Below are 22,496 nucleotides of genomic sequence, written 5' to 3' on the forward strand. Positions count from 1 at the left end.
AAGTACATAAAAAAATAAAAAATTAATTTTAAAATTTTTATATTTTAGGCTGAACCCAACCACAAATAAATAAATAAATAAATAAATAAATAAATAAATAAATAAATAAATAAATAAATAAATTTAGATTTTTGGGCTGAACACAAACAAACAAATAAATAAATAAATAAATAAATAAATAAATAAATAAATAAATAAATAAATGTTTTGATATCTTAGACTGAACTCAAACAAAATCAAATAAAAATGTAATAAAATAAATAAATAAATAAATAAATAAATAAATAAATAAATAAATAAATAAATGAATGAATGAATGAATGAATGAATGAATGAATGAATGAATGAATGAATGAATGAATGTTTTGATATTTTAGACTGAACACAAACACAAACAAACAAATACATAAATATTTAAAATAAATAATATAATCAAAAAATAAATTAAATACATACATACATAAACAAATAAATAGTAAATAAATAACTAACTAAATAAATAAATGTTTCACAAAAGCAAAAATGCACAGAAATGCTAAAATGTAAAGTTAATTCAAAAAAAAATTGTTTACATAAAATAAACTGCTTTAAAAAAAAATAAAAAAAAAAAACTAATGCATAATTCTGAAGTACTTTTCAACAGTCTTTCTAAACATCTGAACTTCTGGGCTTATTTGTAACTGTGATTCAAATGGCACGCAACATCCAAATGACTAATTATCAACCACAAATAAGAGTCTCTGTAGCACTGACTGAAAGCCCATGCTTTTTGACAAAAGAGACACTGATGCATGTCATAAAAGCTGCATTTTTATACATGCAAATGCAAATGTGCCATTTCAGACAACTCAACGTCATGTTACTGAACAGCTCAAGCATAAATAACACTAGTAAGACTGTCATTTAAGTAGACACTTAGGCCTTAATGGGCAGTTTACATTGCATTCTGTCTCTGGCATGAGCTTCTACACTTTTTCTTCATGTTCCAGAAGTAGACACAGACATATTTTGTTCTGCTCTGGTCATCATTTTACACCCAGACTCATTCATTTTACTTACAATAAGATGAAAACCACAAAATCAGCAATGGTATAAACATTTTTTTACTGTTGTCTTGGTTTCCGATTTACCAGAATGAGCATGATTATCATGTGATTTGCAAGTCTGTTTAATTTAAGAAGCAGAGAGGTGTACGATCCAATCTCATTATAGTACAATTATGGTTTTCTAACAGTAATTGGCAATAAACTTAAAGTACTGTGCGCAAAATCAACACAGCTTACTTCTTAATCAATGCTCTGGGACTCGTCAATGCTTCACCAGTGCATGTTATTTCTAAACAATTATGTTTTTTATGATTTCGTTTTGGAATATTCTAGCTATTATTGCAAAGCTCATAAGCTCAACTATCATATTTTATAATATTTACATTATTTTATTTCATAATTATAAATAATTATGATGTTATTACAAACAAATCTTAAATGTGATAACTTTACAAAAAGCACATTTCCACAAACTAAAACTGGATGGATGAATAGATAGAATGGAAGAAAAAGAAAGATAAACATACAGATGGATGGATGGGTAAAATTTATAGAAATAATTTGGCGGATATGTTGATTGATGGATGGATGGATGGATGGATGGAAAGAAAGATAAACGGACAGATGAACAAATAGACTAGTATAGGAATAGACAGAAACGTTGACAGTCGATTAGACTGTCAGATGGACAAATGGATGGATAGATTGACAATTTGACAGATAGACAGATATGCAGATGGATGGATAAATCCATAGATGGATGGATGGATTGACAAATGGACAGGTAGAAGGATAGAGAGACAGATAAACGGATAGGTCATTGGACAAACAGATAAATGGTTGGGCAGATGAATGGACGATTAGGTAAAAGGAATAGATGAATTTATGGATAGATGATTGAACTGACAGACAGATATGGATGGATCAATGAATGGGCAAATAGACAAAAAAAAAGATAAACATAGCCGATTGAACGCAGGGATGGATGGATGGATGGATGGATGGATGGAAAGACATACGGATGATTGGATGGATGAATGGATTAATGGTTGGACAAATGTAAGGATAGACAAAATTATAAACAGAGAGCTAAATGGATAGATGGATGCATGAATGGATGGATTGATGGATGGACAAATAGAACAAAAATTAAACAGAAAGATAAACAAATAGCTGATTGGACAGACGGATGAATGGATGGATAGATAGATTAATGGATAGATGAGTAGATGGATATATTATTAAATGGATGGACAGACATGCAGATGGATGGATGGATGGATGGATGGATGGATGGAAAGACATATGGATGATTGGATGGATGAATGGATAAGGATAGACAAAATTATAAACAGATAGCTGATTGGACAAATGGATGGATGGATGAATGGATGGATTGATGCATGGACAAATAGAACGAAAATTAAACAGACAGATAAATAAATAGCTGATTGGACAGAGGGATGAATGGATGGATAGATGAGTAGATGGATATATTATTAAATGGATGGACAGACATGCAGATGGATGGATAAATGGATGGATGGATGGATGGATGGATGGATGGACAATTTTACAAGTGAAAAGATAGACAGAAGATAAACAGATAGCATATTACACGAATAGATGGATGGTTGGAAAGATAGATAGACATACATACAGATGGATGGATGAATGAATGGACGCATGGATGATGGATGGATGGATGAATGGACGGATGGAAAGATGTATAGATGGATGGATGGAAGTATAGTCAATTGGAGAGATAGATAGACATACAGTTAGGTGGATGGATGGATTGATGGACAAATAGACAAGTGAAAGGTTAGACAGATAGATAAACAGATACCCTATTGGACAGATGGATGAACAGATTAATAGATGAATGGATGCATGGATGGATGGATGGATGGATGGATGGGTGGATGGATGGATGGATGGATGGATGGATTTAAGGAGAAACAAATGGACAAATAGACCACAGGAATGATAGACAGAAAGATAAAACAATTGGATGGATAGATGGACGGATGAATGGATGGACAACTGGACAAATAGACAGACATACAGACGGGTAGATGGATGGATGTTCAAACAGAATGGATGGATGGATGGATAGATAGATAGATAGATAGATAGATAGATAGATAGATAGATAGATAGATAGATAGATAGATAGATAGATAGATAGATAGATAGATAGATAGATAGATAGATAGATAGATAGATAGATAGATAGATAGATAGATAGATAGATAGATAGATCATCATTCTCTCATTTATCTCTGCCTCTCCCGCAGATTTTCCCTTTGTGTTAAAGTCTTTGAACTCTTCTTTGGATTTGTGCGCTGGACTACACAACATGACAGTGTTTGTAGTATCTGTAGCTGTAGGCAGCTACTGTTAAATGTATATACGTGCATTCAGCCGCAGTCTACACTGAATACCAATCAGCTTCTGACATGCAGGAGTGTTGAAACATATAAACACAATCCCCATCTAACAGAAGCACCTCACTCTGGCTTTTTACATTTATATATTTACCTTTTAATACCCATCACTGACAGCCGGCTTTATTGGGTTATGTAAAACATCATACCTGTGCAAGAGAGCATCTATAAATAACCCATCTGTTTGGTTAGCCTGCAGAGAGATAAGATAATTTACCACTTAGACCTAGGAGCCATTGACAGATTCCCTGGCCGCCGCTATGATTAATGGCGCGGTCAAATATAGCAAGCCTATTAGTCTCATGTAGAAAAAGCATCTGGGCGCAAAGGTGTCATGGCGAATACAAGGGCGGAAAGAGAAAGCAGGGGGGTTAATAAACAGTGATGCTGCATCAGGGAGAACACAGCTGGATTCTGACCGCTGGGTCACTGTTTTAGCAGTGAAACAGTATGCTGTTCGGATTCATATACGCTCTGGTGTCCGACAGAACCGAAGAAGCTAACAAATAGGGACTGTGTGGAAAAGTGAGGAGGTCTACAAAATATTAACGTACAAATGAAATCAACACTAATCATATTGATTTTGTTAGCTCATGTTTGCCAGTTTTGTGTTTAACAAATCATCTGCGATGTCATGAAAGAAGAAAAACAGTTTGCCCTTGGAATCTTTCATTGAAATCAAGAAATGCATGTCCTGTTTCCAGTTAAACTCTCAGATTACGTCTGTCTGTGGTATTAGGCGTGGCTAACATATTTAACCACACCCTTCCAACTGTTAGTTTTGACAACAAACAGAAATGATTAGGGGGAGGAGTCTGTTGGGTTGTAAGAACTCTTCTAAAACCCATTTCCCAATTTTTATGAATGAAACGCATATTTTACTACATCCAATCAGCTCACAGTAGAGAAAAAGCCACGCCTACTGCTTAATAATTTAATGTTTTGTTTCACTAGGAGCTGCGTCACAATATAGAATAAAATAAAAAATGGTCACAGCTTCCAGTTCCTGCGCACTTTAACCTCATTCTCATGTCGCTTCTAAGACTGAATTATTGTAAACGAATGAAACTACAATTACGAGAAATTGTCACAATTGTTAAATGCAAAGTCGTAATGAGTAAAAAAATTTCAGAAATACGGAAAATGTTCTAGTTGTGAGATATAAAGCAATATAGTCACCATTTAGTGCATGTGTCTTATTGTGAGATTTGGTGATTATGATAAATAAATAAAATTGTACAGCACAATGTTTTAAACGTAAGAAATTACAAAAAAAAGTTGAAATAAAGAAAAAAAATGTCAAAAATAAGAAAAAAAAGGTTTGCAATGGTGAAATGAATAAAGGTGGAATAATACATAGTGAAGGCAATATAGTCACAGTTGTGTGCAAGTGCCTTGTAAGACATGATGATTATGGTATATTGTTGAAAATGTAAAAAAAAAAGTTGAAATAAAGAAAAAAAAGTCAAAAATAAGAAAAAAAGGTTTGCAATGGTGAAATGAATAAAGGTGGAATAATACATAGTGAAGGCAATATAGTCACAGTTGTGTGCAAGTGCCTTGTAAGACATGATGATTATGGTATATTGTTGAAATTGTAAAAAAAAAAAAAAGTTGTAAATATAAGAAATGACATTTTTTTTGCAATTAGATAAAAAAACACAAGGACAAAGATTGCAAAAATAGATATCATATATAAGTTTAATATAAAGCAATATAGTCACAGATGTGTGAAAGTGCCTTATTGTGAGATACAGTGATTATGAGGAATAGCCACAATTGTAAAATACAATAATTAAAATGTAAGAAATTTGAAAAACTGTTGAAATGAGAAAAAAAAAAAAGTTTGCAATGGTGAAATATAAAGCAATACAGTCACAATTGTCTGCAAGTGCCTTACTGTACGGCTTAATGATTGGTCAGAATTCACGTGCGGGAAAATGCAGTGAACTCCCGCAGGTAAACAAAACCTTTTACTCTGGAGGGACGACTGCACTGGCTGATTGTATCCCTGCTTTAGACAAACTATACATTACGAAAATGAAGCGCGGCTGCGGCTGGAAAACAGTGTTTAATGCATCGCTCGTCACTTCAGGAGGAGCTGTGAATTAATTTAGCTAAACTGCAACATGGTCATCTTGCGTAAATATTACCAACAAATGTTTTCCCCTCTCTCTCTCTCTTTCTGTTGGTAAAACGCTGTCAACAAATATTTTTCCTCCATATCCCATAATGCACAGTGCATCGGCCTACGGGAGCTGAATTAGTCCAAAAGGCACAGTACTTTTTGAGGTTGGACCTGTTTTAGTATGGATCATATTCTCACCACAAACAAACGCTCTAGGGTTTGTTTGAAAGCGTACCGAGACCACCTCTTCAAGCAGGTCTCGGTACGCTTATTTGGTCCGCTTTTGGTGCGCACTCGAGTACGATTGCTGCATTCTCACCTGCCCAAACGAACCGTACCAATAGGGGAAACGAACTCTAGTGCGATACAATCTAACTAAATAAGGCAGGTGTGAAAGCACCCTCAAACTCGCTCATTCAAAGGTGGAAACCGGCAGATGTGCAACATCTTTAATCATGAGGTAAACACAAAACAAAAGTTTTTATCTAATTATACGTTGCCAGAGGTTGAAAAAAAATATAAGAAATTTGTAATGATGACAGAAAAAAAAGCATCTTTAAACTATTTGATTTAAGTTATATATTTTTTTATTTTAATTCAGTGAACATCATCTGAGGTTTTAGTTAACAATAATAACTACAAACAACAGTATCCATATATATTTATGCAACAGTTCTGTCTGGTTCTTGAATCTGATTGGCTGATAGCCGTGCAATATTCTGGAATAACAGCACTCGTACAGCCTCTTCACCCTTGTGTATTACTCTGTCCACATTGAGTGACAGCAGATCAATAAACTCACAACAGTTTGACAAATATTGCAGCTGTTGGGCAACATAATATATTTTTGAGGCTTTTTTAGTTAAGAATGTAGTTGTTTAGATTGGAACTATGCAGTTTATTTATGAGGATAGTGCCTATTTTAAATATTTACAATTTCTGAGATTCAGGGCTCTATTTTGACAATCCATGCGCAGGGCGTTCTGCCACAAGATGGCGACTGAGACCGCATAATAAGTCCTTAGTGGAAAAAAACTCAAGAGTAAATTTCAAACTACAGCTAATCAAATAATTATAAACTGGTAAGTGACCTTCTAAGTCGATCTCTCTGTTTCTTATGTTGTAGTGTTGTATTTATACTATTGTATAGTGTTTGCTTTGGCTTTAATTATTGTTAACTATTGTAATATCTCAATTGCAACAGAAAAATACTGAGAACTCTCTGTAGACTGATGACAGCCTCTGTAGACAGCCTTATAATCTTAAAATATGAGCAAAATTACCTGTTTTGTTTTCACTTTAGACATTACGCTAGAGAATCATTCAAACACTAGATCTACAGTGACGTTGGTGAATAAGCAGCGGTTTCTGCTGTTCTGACGTCAGCTGCAGATGTGAATGAATGGTGGAAGAAAGTGGCTCCTCCTACAAAGGGGTTTTTGAGACTCTGGGCTCTATTTTGACGGTCCATGTGCAGAACGCAAAAGGCAGGGCGCAAACGCTTTCAGGGCGTGTCAGAACGCATTTTTGCTAATTTAAGGACAGGGAAAATCCGCTTCGTGCCATGGCGCATGGTCTAAAATGGTTGAGTTTATTTTCTTAATGAGTTATAGGTGTGTTTTCAGAATAAATAAATTAGAGCTTTATCATCTATTACCTTTAAGAGCCAGCTGCGTCGCGCCATAATTGCATTTTGACGTAAAGTTCACTTTCGCTTTTGCTCTCGTGGATAGGGAAACCTTTACGCACAGACATCAATTAGCCTATAAATAATTAATTTCATTTGTTAAGCGCAAAGATTTGTTTAAAAACTATTTCTTCAGTTCTAATTTCTAGCAAACGAATAAATGAACAATAACAACCAAGTGTGGTCAAAATACTGAGTTATTTCCAAATACACCTGCTGTGCCCCATATGGTCTAAAATTTGACAGGTGGACAAATCTAAGCTTGTTTTTAATAAAACAAATATAAATATGAATATAATAAATAATCCTGCTAATAATAATAACATTATACAAAAGCAAATTGAATGAACTGAAAAAGCCTCCCGAGATGAAGAAAGTAAGGCAGTGGTTTTTAAATCTTCATGTGGGCTAGAAATTAATATGTTTTGAAATATTTTAATCATTTATATTTATATCCTGTATATATCCTATGTATATATATATATATATATATATATATATATATATATATATATATATATATATATATATATATATCCTTAAGATATTATATATTTTTCATATGTAAAGATATTTGCGTATTGCTCTGCATCTTGTTTGTAGTGTGTAAGCCAGGCCCACTTTGCGCCAGACAATAGACCGACTTTGTTCTGGTCTAAAGAACAGACTATTTACAGTTTCTCAAAATAGCAACGCGCCAAAACACGGCTGCTTTTTTAGACCAGAACGCCTATGGGTGCACATGAGCGCAAATGCAATTGCTATTTAAACAGTGTGGCGCAACACCTCAAAATGACCCTTGCGTCGAGCTAAAAGTATTGCGCTGCGCCTTGCGCCACATTGCGTCGGGTGTATGATAGGGCCCTCTGTGTTTGATTTTCTTTTGTATATGTAACGGAGTTGAAATGATAATATAATTCATCAGAGTGAATAACATGACATTAAGCATTATAAATAAGATGGAGTTTGAGTGCCCCCTTGTGGTACATAAATTGCAGGAGTATGTTGTCCCTTTCCGCTTACTAGTGATGGTGAAATGAAGCTTTCTGAACCAGTGAAGCGCTCGACTCAATTGTATCGGAAAAAGGTTCGTTACTCAAAACTTTCTAACTCAGAGCTCGATGAGGACCTCTTCTGGTGAAAGTGTGGGAAAGCACTGTGTTGCCATAATGTCAAATGTTCACAACTGATCAACTCATTCATGTAGTAATACAACAACAGCAATATAAACAAATTACTCAATTACTGTAGTTTTTACACAAGATATATTACATTACACAACTGATGACTGTGGTAAAATCCAAGGTAATCAAAAGTTTATCATAATACAATTAGCCCTGCTTCAAGCGGGGATCAAACCAGCGATTCCTGTGTGGGAGGCGAGTGCTCTAGAAGGACGCCATGTGATTGATACTATAAAAATACGCTCGCCAGATGGTCTCTAATAAAGACAATACTACGATATGCGGTGGTTTTCTTTAAAGATCGTTGTAAAAAAAAAATACGCTAATACACTTTAGTATGGTTCAAAACCTTTTTACTAAAAATTACTATTGTATTTTAGTTTAATTACTGGTGTGTGGGACTGGTGCAGTGCTTTGAAACAGTACAAATGTATGTAATCGACGCCTAATCTCTCGCTATACACTTTACTATAAGGGTGTTTAAACCTTTGAATCAAAATTTGAAGCAGTCACGTGGGTATAGGCGAAAATGAAGCTTCGGACGTCACTGATCACGTGATGATGGCAAAACGAATCAAGCTCCGGTACACTGCTTCACTGCGAGGTGTATCGTTTTTTTGTTACATGCTTCGAAGCCTCGGCGCATCACTAGCGCTTACCATAGATTCACAGAGATCGTTGTGACTGTAAAAGGTAAGCACAGCTCGTCTCTCTCTCGCAAACTGATTAAAAAGGGATAATATCAACTATTTTATATAATTAAGAAAATTTGCAATGATGACAGAAAAAAAGCATCTTTAAACTATTTGATTTAAGTTATATATTTTTTTTTTATTTTAATTCAGTGAACATCATCCGAGGTTTTAGTTAACAATAATAACTACAAACAACAGTATCCATATATATTTATGCAACAGTTCTGTCTGGTTCTTGAATCTGATTGGCTGATAGCCGTGCAATATTCTGGAATAACAGCACTCGTACAGCCTCTTCACCCTTGTGTAATTTCATTGATCGAAACAGATGTGTATGTTGTGTAAATAATACACTAGTTCATGTTTTGATTTCCTAATGTTTATTTTGGAACGATTGAGATGATTTGTGTTTTGCTAGCTGAAACATTACATTGCTAATGCATTTTAGTGTTGTATACAATATGATAGTATACAATATAGAGAGAGAGCTGAATGTTTATCCTGAACTTTTTTGCACTACATATTTTTGTTTTATCTCAGGTATGTTGTTTATCAATTTTTATATTTTTTGTTTTTGAGTTTACGAAAATGTTTACATTTACATTAGATTCACAGAGATCGTTGTGACTGAAAGAGAAAGCTGAATGTTAATCCTGCACTTTACTGCACTATATAGGTAAAGTTGGTTTTATATTCACACATTCGTTTATTTAGAAGTCTCTATATTGTTTACCATGTTACTTTGATTATTCTATTGGAATTAGCATGCAAGTGTGACTTGAAAACAACATTAACACTGTTTATTTGACTGTGAACAATGTTGTACTTTGATAGCCATTGGCTGCTAATATGATTTCACTGTTTAGAGTTTGCAAATAATACTTTTATGAAATTATATTATTAAGGGGAAAGTCTAAATGTGCGAATATAAAACCAACTTTATCTCTATTACTGCACTACATATTTTTGTTTTATCTCAGACGGAGAAAATAAATCTGATTGAGTGCAATGGTGGATGGCTTCTTTCATTGAGTCCAAGATCTGAGTTAATATGGACGGGTGTGTTGCTGATGGGACACCCGTTACATATGCACACAATTATGCAGTCAAACTGTTGCATGTTAAAAAGCACATACAGTTAGGTTGACTATGGCATTTAGTTTGACTTTGAAATTATTAATCAAACTGTCCCAAGGTATTTTTTTCATCCACCTTATTTGCAAAAAAAAAATCGATTAGGCCTGAAAAATCTGCTCATGAAAAGTGCAAGAAGTGCATGAGTTTTCCTGGACGTGTTGCCCATTTTTATTTTAAGCTTGAGTTGAATTTTGCCCTTGCAGACCTTGACTTCTTACTTTGCATATTGCATCAAATCATCAAGGAAACTCTGACTGTCAGTCCTGATCAGCATTAACTGACGCTGTCTATGGCCAGTCACACTCCCAAAGACGTTTCAATAGAGCAAAAAAAAAAAAAAAAAAAAAAAACACCTTACTGAATATTCATGAGACATTCATTGAATATTCATTGATACAGTACTCAGATCCACTACAAATGACCAAAACCTCACATGAATCTGAAAAAACATATAAAGTATCTCTATATAGTACTTATGGAACATTTTGTAGAGCCAGCATAATGATAATAATACTAATACTACTACTACTACTACTACTACTACTACTACTACTACTACTACTAATAATAATAATAATAATAATAATAATAATAATAATAAAATTTATGATGTATTAGGGAATGAAGCCAAGTGACTTTAATAAGACAGAAGATTAATATACAAAGAGCGTTTATTACAAATAAATCTAAAATTAAATTTAAATTTGATTTTGTAGATATGTGGAAATGAAAAATGGTGATGTTATGATTAAACTCCAAGCATGTTTACTGCATTCATGCATTCATGGATATAAAGATATACACTGAAAATGGATACTAATACTCAATTTAAGCATTTCAATTTATTTCTACATATATTTTGTTTTAGTTGTAGTTCAATGTAATTCAAATAAATAAATAAATAAATAAATAAATAAATAAATAAATAGTATTATGTCCAGAGAAACTACCCTTATTTAGACAGTTTGGTCTAGACATCACATAATAATATAGTGCTTTTTTAAATAATCCTAAATTTAAATTCTTAAATGTTTTAGCTGTAGATTATAATGTTTCAAAGTGTAAAAACTTAAGTACACAAGTAAATAAATAAATAAATAAATAATGAATAAATAAATGACTGAATAAATGTTTTAGTTGTATAAAATTGTTAAAATTGTACACAAATAAATAAATAAACAAAAATATTTTAGTTGTAGTTAATAATGTTTCAATATTTAAATGAATAAAAAATAAATAATAGATAGATAAAGAAATAAATATCTTAGTTGTATATAATAATGTTTCAAATTTTAAATAAATAAAAATAAATAAATAAGTAAATAAATAAATATCTTAGTTGCATTTAATGTTTCAACCTTTAAAAAATCTAATAAATAAATAAACATTTTTGTTGTATTTAATAATGTTTTAACATTTAAATAAACAAACAAACAAACAAACAAACAAATTAATAAATAAATATTTTAGTTGTAGTTAAAATGTTTTGGTTTTTAAATGAATACAAAATAAATAAAATTAGATAAATAAAAATAATAAAATAAAATAAATAAATAAATAAATAAATAAATAAATAAATAAATAAATAAATAATGTACACTTTTCAAGAAAAAAAGGAGTTAATTCTTGGTCTGTCTAACATAATATTATGTGCTATTGTGCTTTATTTCTAAAACACATAATGCCATTTTTTTTCCCTCAGCAGTACAGTATGACCAGTCTAAATTGATTGAATCTTCTTCTTTAATATTGACGGAACAGAAACACCTCTCTGTGATTCATTTTGTTGCCGAAATGAGCAGGTCTGACTCTCAGCTTCATCTTTCCATGGTTTCATGTTCAGGCTCAGGAAAGGCCTGCAGCTGTACAGATGTTCGCAGAAAATCAACACACTGCAGAAAAAAGCCAACGGCTTCAAAACAGCCAAAGCCTCTGTGACTTGAAGGGGGAACATTTTCAATCGGGGTGAAAGAAAATGAAAGAATGAAAATAAACTAAAAAAGAAAGTCAGGGTTTGTTTGAAGAGGACCTGGCAGAGCTTCCTTTAGAGGATTACCTGATACTGAGATATAAGAGTGAGAAAACAGAGAGTGATACATCGGCCGCTTGATGTTCTTTTGAACTTCCAGTACTGTCTGTGTGTGTGTGTGTGTGTGTGTGTGTGTGTTTGTGTGTGTGTGTGTGTGTGTGTGTGTGTGGAAAGAAACAAAATGATATTCAATTATATAAAATTAAGCTATTGTAAATTAATTAAGAGAGTGATACATCGGCCGCTTGATGTTCTTTTGAACTTCCAGTACTGTCTGTGTGTGTGTGTGTGTGTGTGTGTGTGTGTGTCTGTGTGTGTGTGTGTGTGTGTGTGTGTGTGTGTGTGTGTGTGTGTCTGTGTGTGTGTGTGTGTGTGTGTGTTTGTGTGTGTGTGTGTGTGTGTGTGTGTGTGTGTGTGTGTGTGTGTGTGTGTGTGTGTGTAGAAAGAAACAAAATGATATTCAATTATATAAAATTAAGCTATTGTAAATTAATTAAGTTCATTCATTCATTCATTCATTTTCTTTTCGGCTTAGTCCCTTTATTAATCTGGGGTCACCACAGCGGAATGAACTGCCAATTTATCCAAAATATAATTTATGCAGCGGATGCCCTTCCAGCGTCAACCCATCACTGGGAAATGCCAACTCGAACCAGCGACCTTCTTGCTGTGAGGCGACATCACTACCTACTGTGCCACTGCGTCGCCATGTTAATTAAGTTATTATATGAAATAGAATTGTACATTATGCCAGTATTTCAAAAAGTTAAAATGCATTTTTGTTCATGAAAAAAATGTGACATGGTCTAAAAACTAATGCATATTTAAAACTAAAATATCGTAGTTATTTATTTTTATTTTCATATTAAACATCCATTTAATAATAATAATAATAATAATAATAATAATAATAATAATAATAATAATAATAATAATAACAATAATAATAATAATAATAATAATAATAATAACAATAATAATAATAACATAGCTTTTATTATTATTATTATTATTATTATTATTATTATAATAATAATTATTATTATTATTATTATTGTTGTTGTTGTTGTTTTTATTAATAATAATAATAATAATAATAATAATAATAATAATAATAATAATAATAATAATAATAATAATAAAAAAATGTGACATGGTCTAAAACTGTGCTTAATATATATATATATATATATATATATATATATATATATATATATATATATATATATATATATATATATTTATGAAACAAAAATATATGTATTATTATTTCAATAAACTTTCATATTGAACATAATAATAATAATAATAATAATAATAATAATAATAATAATAATAATAATAATAATAATAATAATATAGCTTTTATTGTGGTTATTATTATATTATTATTATTATTATTATTCTGTAAATAAATAAAAGTAAAATACTTTTCTTTATTTACTCTACAAATCTATGCTAAAACAAAAATGATACACACGATCATAAAAATCTAAAATGTGATTTTTAAAAATATATATATTTATATATTAAAATAGAATCAAGTTTATAATATTATTATCACTTTTTTTTTACTTATAATTTGTTTGCATTGCGATAACATTAAAACACCTAACTACATTTAAACAATTTCTTATTTTTATTAAGTATAATAATGGCGTCACGTTAGTGTAGTGGGCAGCTCTGTTGCCTCACAGCAAGAAGGTCGCTGGTTTGAGCCTCAGTTGGCATTTCTGTGTAGCTTGCATGGTCTCCCTGTGTTGGCGTTGGTTTCCTCCGGCCTGCGTGCTTCGGTTTACCCCACAGTCCAAACACATGTGCTATTAGGGGAATTGATGAACTACACTAGCCGTAGAGTATATGTGTAAATGAGAGTGTGTGAGTGTTTTCCAGTGATGAGTTGCAGCAGGAAGGGCATCTACAGTGTAAAACATATTCTGCATAAGTTTGTGGTTCATTCTGGGGTGGCAACCCCAGATTAATAAAGGGACTAAGCTGAAAAGAAAATAATTAATAATAATAATAATAATAATAATAATAATAATAATAATAATAATAATAATAATAATAATAATAATAATAATAATAATAACAAAGGTTATGTCTTTCTAGCACTGGTATAAATATTTAGCATATAAAACAGCATATATGTATATTTTATACTACATTATTTACTAAAAATATACTCAAGTCTACATCATATTAGTACTTGCTATAGTTACCTTATATTTAATTTATGCTGAAACTAAATAATAAGACATGATATTTCTACTTGTATAACAGTTATACAAATTTGCATGTAAAATGTTCATTACTAAAACTTTAGCAGTCAAAAGTCATCTTTTGTAAACTCATGCCAAATCTATCCTCTGAAGTTTCTCCATCTTATTCAGTCTGCTTTTATGTTATATAGACAGAATGACATCAGTCCAATATAAAGTCAACAAAAGCACATGAGCTCAGTTCATCATAATGTAGCAGAACTGTAGAGCAGATTCATATGAGAAACTGGGCTGCGCTTCAGACCTGCTCAATAAGATCATTCCGTCCACGCTAGAGATTTTTTTGAAGATTACTGTGCTGAGGAATCCGTCATATGTAATAGAAAGGCCTTGAGCTGAGAGCATTTTTATTTATTTTTTGTGGTGTGTGCAGAAAGCCAAACGAATCACTCAGAGAGGGTAGAAAACCACACTGATGACAAGATAGAAAGACATCAAGAATGATCCTGAACGAATCATGAGCAATTATTGAAATAAATGTACTAAAATTGTAAAATCCTGCACATGGATGCTCATGAATACATAGAGAAATGCTAATTTAATTAGATTGTACTTTAAATATGAAACTAAATCCACGTGTAGATGTCGTTAAGTCTTAATGAGTGAAATCAATGACTTGATGCAGTCAAGTGATTCGTTCAAAACACTGAATCATTTAAACTAAAAGATTATCAATATGTTGAACAAAGAGGTACCAAATAATACTTTAAATTTAAAACTAAAAATCCCCAATAGGCTGTAGTGAGAGGACATCCAAAGTGAATCATTAATTCATGTGTCCGCTCATTCATTCATTCATTCATTCATTCATTCATTCATTCATTCCTACGTTTGTTTGTTTGTTCATTTATTCCTTCGTTCGCACAACCAATGAATTAAAACCCTTGATTTTTATGCAGAAAAAAAGTATGTGATGGAGTGAAAAATTAGGTAAATCATTCATTCATTCATTCATTCATTCATCAAGCAATTAGTTAAAAATACTGAATCTTTTTGGAACAAAACATCAACAAATTGAACACACAACTATAAAAAAAATCTCAGATATGCTAAAAAGTGTCAGCAATTGACTGGCTTAATGAGTTCACAAATTTACTAATTCAACTGATTTGCTCAAAACTGATGATTCATTCATGGCTGTCTCCACTCCAGTGGTTTGCTTAAAATGGTAAAGCATTTATTAAATAATTACCAATATGTTGAACATAGAGGTACAAAATTATATTATTCAAAATGCTGATTCATTCAGAAAAAGACCTACATATTAAAAATGAAACTTTCAACTAAACAAACTAAAGGCTTGTACACAGCATTTCATCTGCGCTTATCATCAGCGTTTTATGAGACGTTTTTTTCGGATTCAAACCCAAGCGATTTTTACTGGCGTTAAGCAGAAGAGTTTCACTCCCTGACGTTAGATGGCGCTACACAATTTTAAGCTTCTGATACCCGCTTGTAACACAGAAGAAGACAGAAAGTTGACACGCTTGTTAAAGTTACTGGTGACTCGAACAAGCATGGGTGGTTGAAGTAGCAGCTCCAGCTGTACCGATTAAGAAAGGATTATTGTTCACCAGTGCAATAAGCAGCACTACATTCATATCGCCTCTGGGCATCTTTACCAGGCATTAAACGTTGTTAGAAAATTCTAGCAAAAAGCGTCCCGGTGTGCACAGGCCTTAATAGTATTTACTGTTTAAATTTTTTGCTACATATATTTATGTTTTAGTTGTAGCTCAATCCAATTCAATTAAAATCAATATAAATAAATAAATAAATAAATAAATAAATAAATAAATAAATAAATACATGATTTAGTTGTAGTTAAATATGTTTTAAAATTTAAATAAACAAATACATACATGTTTTAGCAGTAGTTAATGTTTTTTAAATAAAATAAATAAAACAAAGAAACAAATAAATGCATAAATACATGTTTTAGCTGTAATTAAAATATTTTTAGATAAAAGTAAACAAAAAAACAAACAAATAAATAAATTAATTAATCAATTAATGTTTTAGCTGTAGTTAAAAACAAAACGAAACAAAATAAAATACGATAAAATAAAACAAACAAATAAATAAATAAATAAAGTAAAAATAAATAAATAAAATAAATAAAGGTTTTAACTGTAGTTAAAATGTTTTTACATAAATAAACCAATAAATGTTTTAGTTGTGCTTAAAATTATTTAAAATAAAATAAAATAAAATAAATAAATAAATACATTTTAGCTGTGGTTGATAGTGCTTTTTAAATAAATAAATAAACAAATAAATAAATAAATACATATCGGTCTGTATAATTGTTCATTATTGCATACCATTGTGCTTAATTTTCAATAATAATTTTCTAAATACATCAAATTAATATGACTTCCCACTCTAGATTATATTTAGCAAAACATAAGCACAAAACTCTCTGTTCTTCAGAAACATAATTAAAACCTCTAACAAATGTAATGTTTTACTGTCAACGCCCATCATCGCACACAACATCTACAAGCTCAACTCAGCTCGCTCTATTATTCAGGTAATTGCTTTTCATTTGTGGCATCGAGTCTAGAAAAAAATGGCTCTCCATCCGTCTCTTATGCAGATAATGAGCAGATGTCCTCATGCTAATGAAATGTCTTTTAAAGGATTGTTGGGGGACATTGATTCTGATCCTTAACTGTGCTATTAATACCTATTTGCCCTTCAGTTCCCAGAGATGGCAAGCCTCACTCCCTCTGATGAAATATGATTTTTCATCTCTTTGGGAAGGCATGAAAAATGGACGATCTTACAGGTACAAAAGCCGGAGTCCAGATTGCCTGCAGCTTGAAAACAGGTATTACAAAATAGAGCTATTACTGCAACATCGGTCCGCAAATGGGTCTGAAATTGAGTGGAAAAGCATGCATGAAGCAGCTTCCAGCGAATTATGGAGTAAAATATTCAAAAAGGCCAAAAGTAAATGAAAGGAGGGGCGATGTGCTTTCAATCGCCTGGACTTAAAAAAAAACAAAAAAAAAAAAACAAAGATGCAAATCTAGTGTACGGTGCATAGAAGTAAAAGATCTACATTAATGCTGGTGGAGGATTATAGTTTTCCATTTATGTCACTGCAATTTTATTTGCAATACAGATGTCAAATACGAAGATTGATTGGCAGATACTACATATATGTAACATGTAGGGCTGCACAATATTCAGTGGTGTAAAGCAACAAATTACAAATGCTGGAGCTACTGTAATTCAGTAGTTTTTCTCAATAATTGTAATTTTATAATAATTATAGAAATGCGTACTTTTTCTTGCGTACATGAGTCTGATTCCAGCGACGCTCCAGGGACAGACGAGTCTTCGCTGAGGCCATCTTCCAGCCTAAACCACGACGAATGAAGTTCTGCACAAGACTTTTGGCCAGCGGAGAAATTAAAATGGTCGTGCCCAACTGAGTCTGGTTCTCTCAAGGTTTTTTTTCTTCACTCCCATCAGGTGAAGTTTTTTTTCCCTCTCCGCTGTCCCCACTGCCTCGCATGGTTCAGGATTGGTAGAGCTACGCATCGATGAATTGGCTCTTCAGTGTTTGAACTCTCAGTAATGATTAAATCACACTGAACTGAGCTAAACTGAACTGAACTGAACTTAAACACTAAAACCTGAACCACACTGTTCCAGTTACTGAACCACACTGTTCCAGTTACTATGACCATTTATGTGAAGCTGCTTTGACACAATCTACATTGTAAAAGCGCTATACAAATAAAGCTGAATTGAATTGAATTGAATTCTTTAGCTTACACATTTTTTTGCGCTGTATCACTACTTTTACCGCACTACTTCCCTTCGACCTGCAGTCAATTAGTAGAGAAAAGAGTACTGAAAAAGTATACTACAAGTACTATTATTGGCCTAAAAATGTAATGGAAGTAGAGTAAAATTATGTTGTAAATATTACTCAAACTATGAGTAAAAAGTAGACCTTTCATAAGTACTCCAGAGTAATGAGTAGTGAGTATTGAGGTCCGTGCACACCGGGACACTTTTTTTCTTGCGTTTTTCGTCGACGTTTAACGCCTCGTGACTAAATAAATGGTGCCAATGTGATCGTGCACAACAACGCGCAAAACGGCAGGCGTAAAAGTGTAATTTTTAAAGAAACGTCTCATGCTAATTTTTTTTTTGTTTAACGCGCCGTGTCTAAACCTTCTCCACTAATCAGATTGGCACTTTTGTTCACATGCACAAATCTGCTGAAGTTACTTAGCTGAAGTTACACTTAGAGGAGCTCAAGCACAAAACTTTCAATGCGAGCGCACATTAAAGAAGAAGGTGATATGAGTGTGGAGCTGTTTATTGCTCTGGTCAACAATAATCATTTCTTCATCGCTAGAGCTCGGTAACTTTAACAACAATCGTGTCAACTTTATGTCTTCTTCTGTTACAAGCGGGTGTCAGGAGCTTAAAGTTGTGTAGCACCATCTAAGGTCAGGTAGAAATTTGGCATACTTGACTACAGTAAAAATCGCTTGGGTTTGAATATGGAAAAATGTCTCGAAAAAAACCTGACGATAATCGCAAACTAAAAACGACTCGGTGTCTACGGGCCTTTACCCTGTAAAAAGTTGATTTACATGTAATTTGTGCATGTATGTGTGTAAACGTTATATTCTGTAGTGCATTTAGTTATTGCCCAGGAGGCACACAACGTCATAGGATTTTAATAGTAGGATATATTTAGGTAGTGATGTCAGGTGACCAAATTTCAATGTCTAGCCAGCGTCTAAAGACAATCTCATTTTAATGTCCAAAAATGACTTCAAATATGACCAAAAATGACCAAATTCCAATGTCGAGCCAACATCTTAAACCAACGTCATATTGACATCAAATACTGACATTTATATATCAGTTATGGCAACTAAAATCCAAAATCTGATTGACGTCATAGTGGTAATGTCCACACAACCTCAAGCTGTAACATCATTAGACGTTGATATTTGGTTAATTTTAGGTTTGTCATTGGACGTTGGGTTCTGACGTCAAACCGATTTTCATTTCCAAACAAAATGCAGCATCCCCATGGCGTTAGGGGTAAACCATCAATCTGACGTCATGTTGACGTCTTGTGCGTGCTTGGTATTTAAGGCCATTTCGGTCATCATGCAGTAAACATTCGTCATCATCTCATCAGTGACATCATCTAAACAGTCTCTGGGTCATTATGTGTAAAGATTTTGGTTGTCTTCTTGGACACTTTTAATGCTTCCAAACAATTTGCTGCAATTACAAATCGTTAAAAAGTTACGTATCGTGGCTGTTTTATTTTTGTTTCTATATTGCAGTTTTTCTGTTTCCTGATTTCTTTTGTTTACAGATTGATGCAACCTGAGTCTAATCTGTGCAGCTAATCAACTGAGCAATAAAGACTGGCTGCAACCGACCAGAAGGCAAGGGAGAGGGGAGACGACATGTCTCACTTGAGCTGCTCCAGTCCCAGATACCAGGGGCTTCTGACTTCTAGTGGTTTCATGTTTATAATGTGAAATAAGTTGCTGGTATGAGTAAGGTGTGGGGATGTATTTTATTTAGAAACTTTTTCTCCTGTTTTGGTGGGTAGGCAGGAAGAAAGGGAAGTAATATGTATTTTTTTTCTTTTGGGAATGTTTATTTTGTTAGGTAAGTTAGTTTGTCTTAAATTAGTTATCGGTTGTTTTGTTTGTTAATTTGGACCCCCATATCCTGAGGTATTATTTTTGTTTTGTATTGTTTCTTTAAAATGTAAGAAATGTTATTTCAATTGATCACAAAATAAATCAATGGTTGCCTGATGGTGATCAGAATATTAAGAAGGTGTTGACTGTTGATTCTGGGTCTGAAAGCGGTACTCTCCCCTCTTCCTTCATTTGTTCTTTCCTAGCTGTGTTTTGCCTCTAGATTTAAGTGGGAAGATAGATAACAGTATGTTTATGGGGATACTGTCAGTGAGAAATGTCCTTCGGATAGGATGTTAAACTGAGGTTCTGACTCTTTGTGGTTGTTAAAAATCCCAGGATGTCCTTTGAAAAAGACTAGGGGGTTTACCTGCATACCCTGGTATCCTGGCTAAATTTACCCACTGGCCTCTGTCCATCATGCCCTCCTAACCATCCTCATATCATAATTGGCTTCATCACTCTGTCTATCAGACATCAATCAGCTTGTGTGCGGGTCTGGCACAATATGGCTGCCATCGCGTCATCCAGGTGGATTCTACACACTGGTGGTGGTAAAGGAAATCCCCCCAAAAATGTGTAAAGCACTTTGAGTGTCCAGAAAATAAATGTAAGGAATTATTAATTATTATTGTTATTATCATGGCCTGAAGTGTCCCTCCTTCGAAATCGTGGCCAATAAGTGCCCTTCGGCAGAAAATTTTGCAATGCATCGTATGTAAGAGAAGTCAATGGCTACCATTTCCCAAAATACCTTCTTTTCTATTCAGCAGAAAAAAAAAAAAAAATCAACCAGCTTTAGGACAAGTGGAGTTATGACAGAGTGTAATTTATTTGGTAAACTATCCCTTGGTGAACAGACAAAGCACAAGCGGATGTGATCGCCAAAACCGTAAGCATAAACACATTGTGAAAAGTACAAAACCAAGCATTACCTTTTCCGCCGACTGTGCTGTCCCGAAGAATATAGGAATGAATGCTAGCCACACAATGCAGGTGGTGTACATGGTGAAGCCGATGGGTTTGGCTTCGTTGAAGTTTTCCGGAACGCCTCGCGTCTTGATGGCGTAAACTGTACACGTCACCATTAACAAGATGCTGTATCCTAGAGAACAGATGATCTGTAAGTCCGTAATGTCACACTTCAGAACCCCTCGGGCCTTCTCTGGGTTTATGGTTTTCTGTTCATCATAATCGATTATGGTGTTCGGAGGATCCACACCGAACCATATGAGCACCCCTAAGAGCTGGACGGAGATCAGGCTAGATGTGATTGCTAACTGAGACGTCGGGCTAATCAGTTTCGGCGGAGTAACTGACTTCTTCCCTTCCTCGAAGATCCGATAAATTCGGTTTGTCTTGGTAAGCAAAGCCGCATAACTAATACACATTCCCAACCCGAGGAAGATTCGTCTGAAGGAGCACACGGCCACATCCGGCGTAGCGATCATAACAAAAGTAATGATGTAACATAGGAAGATCCCAGTTAGCAGAACGTAGCTGAGCTCCCTCCCAGATGCTCTGACGATTGGCGTATCATTGTAGCGGATAAACGTTGCCATGACGAAGATGGTGGCGATGATGCCGAGCATTGCCAGGAAGACTGAAATGACGGCCCAGGGAGAGTGCCACTCCAGTTTGACAATTGGGATTGGCTGGCAGGCGGTACGATTGGGGTTAGGGCGCATGTTGTAGGCACACAGCTTGCAAGAGGTCTCGTCGTACTGGTACTGGTAGCCGTCGCAGGGCTCGCAGTGCCAACAGCATGGCATGCCTTTCACCATCTTCTTGCGTTGACCTGTCTTACAGGGAAGACTGCAGACCGAGCTGGGGATCTCCATCTCACCATTAGGCCACTGCATCTCATCCATCTGAAAAACAAAAACAAAAAAACAATGGATATACATCAGAAATTGGTCCAAACATTTCTCTAAACATATATCTAGACATTCACCCAAAAGTGATATTTTGAAGAATGTAGGTAACCAGATAATTAGTACATTTAGTAGATTATTTATCCAATGCAACTTACAGGTGAGGGTAAAATTTGGAGGTTAGAATGTGTCCTACAGGTGGTTTGTCAAGCCCAGTCACACCTGTGTGACGCACACTAAGAAATGTTTTCAAAGACATGAATTGTTGATAAGAAAGCGTCT

General features: G+C 33.7%; 1 protein-coding gene across 3 annotated transcripts in view; it reads right to left on the reverse strand.

The window, feature by feature from the left end:
- grm7 (glutamate metabotropic receptor 7) overlaps positions 1 to 22,496 on the reverse strand; it is a 367,182-nt gene that overhangs the window by 51,957 nt on the left and 292,729 nt on the right. For all 3 annotated transcript variants that reach the window (XM_087302215.1, XM_087302216.1, NM_001302247.1), the window contains 1 exon segment: positions 21,276 to 22,211. In XM_087302215.1, coding sequence (XP_087158341.1) covers positions 21,276 to 22,211 — 936 coding nt within the window.

This window comes from Danio rerio, chromosome 22, assembly GCF_052040795.2.
Source record: "Danio rerio strain M-AB ecotype USA chromosome 22, GRCz13ab, whole genome shotgun sequence".
Taxonomy (NCBI): Eukaryota; Metazoa; Chordata; class Actinopteri; order Cypriniformes; family Danionidae; genus Danio; species Danio rerio.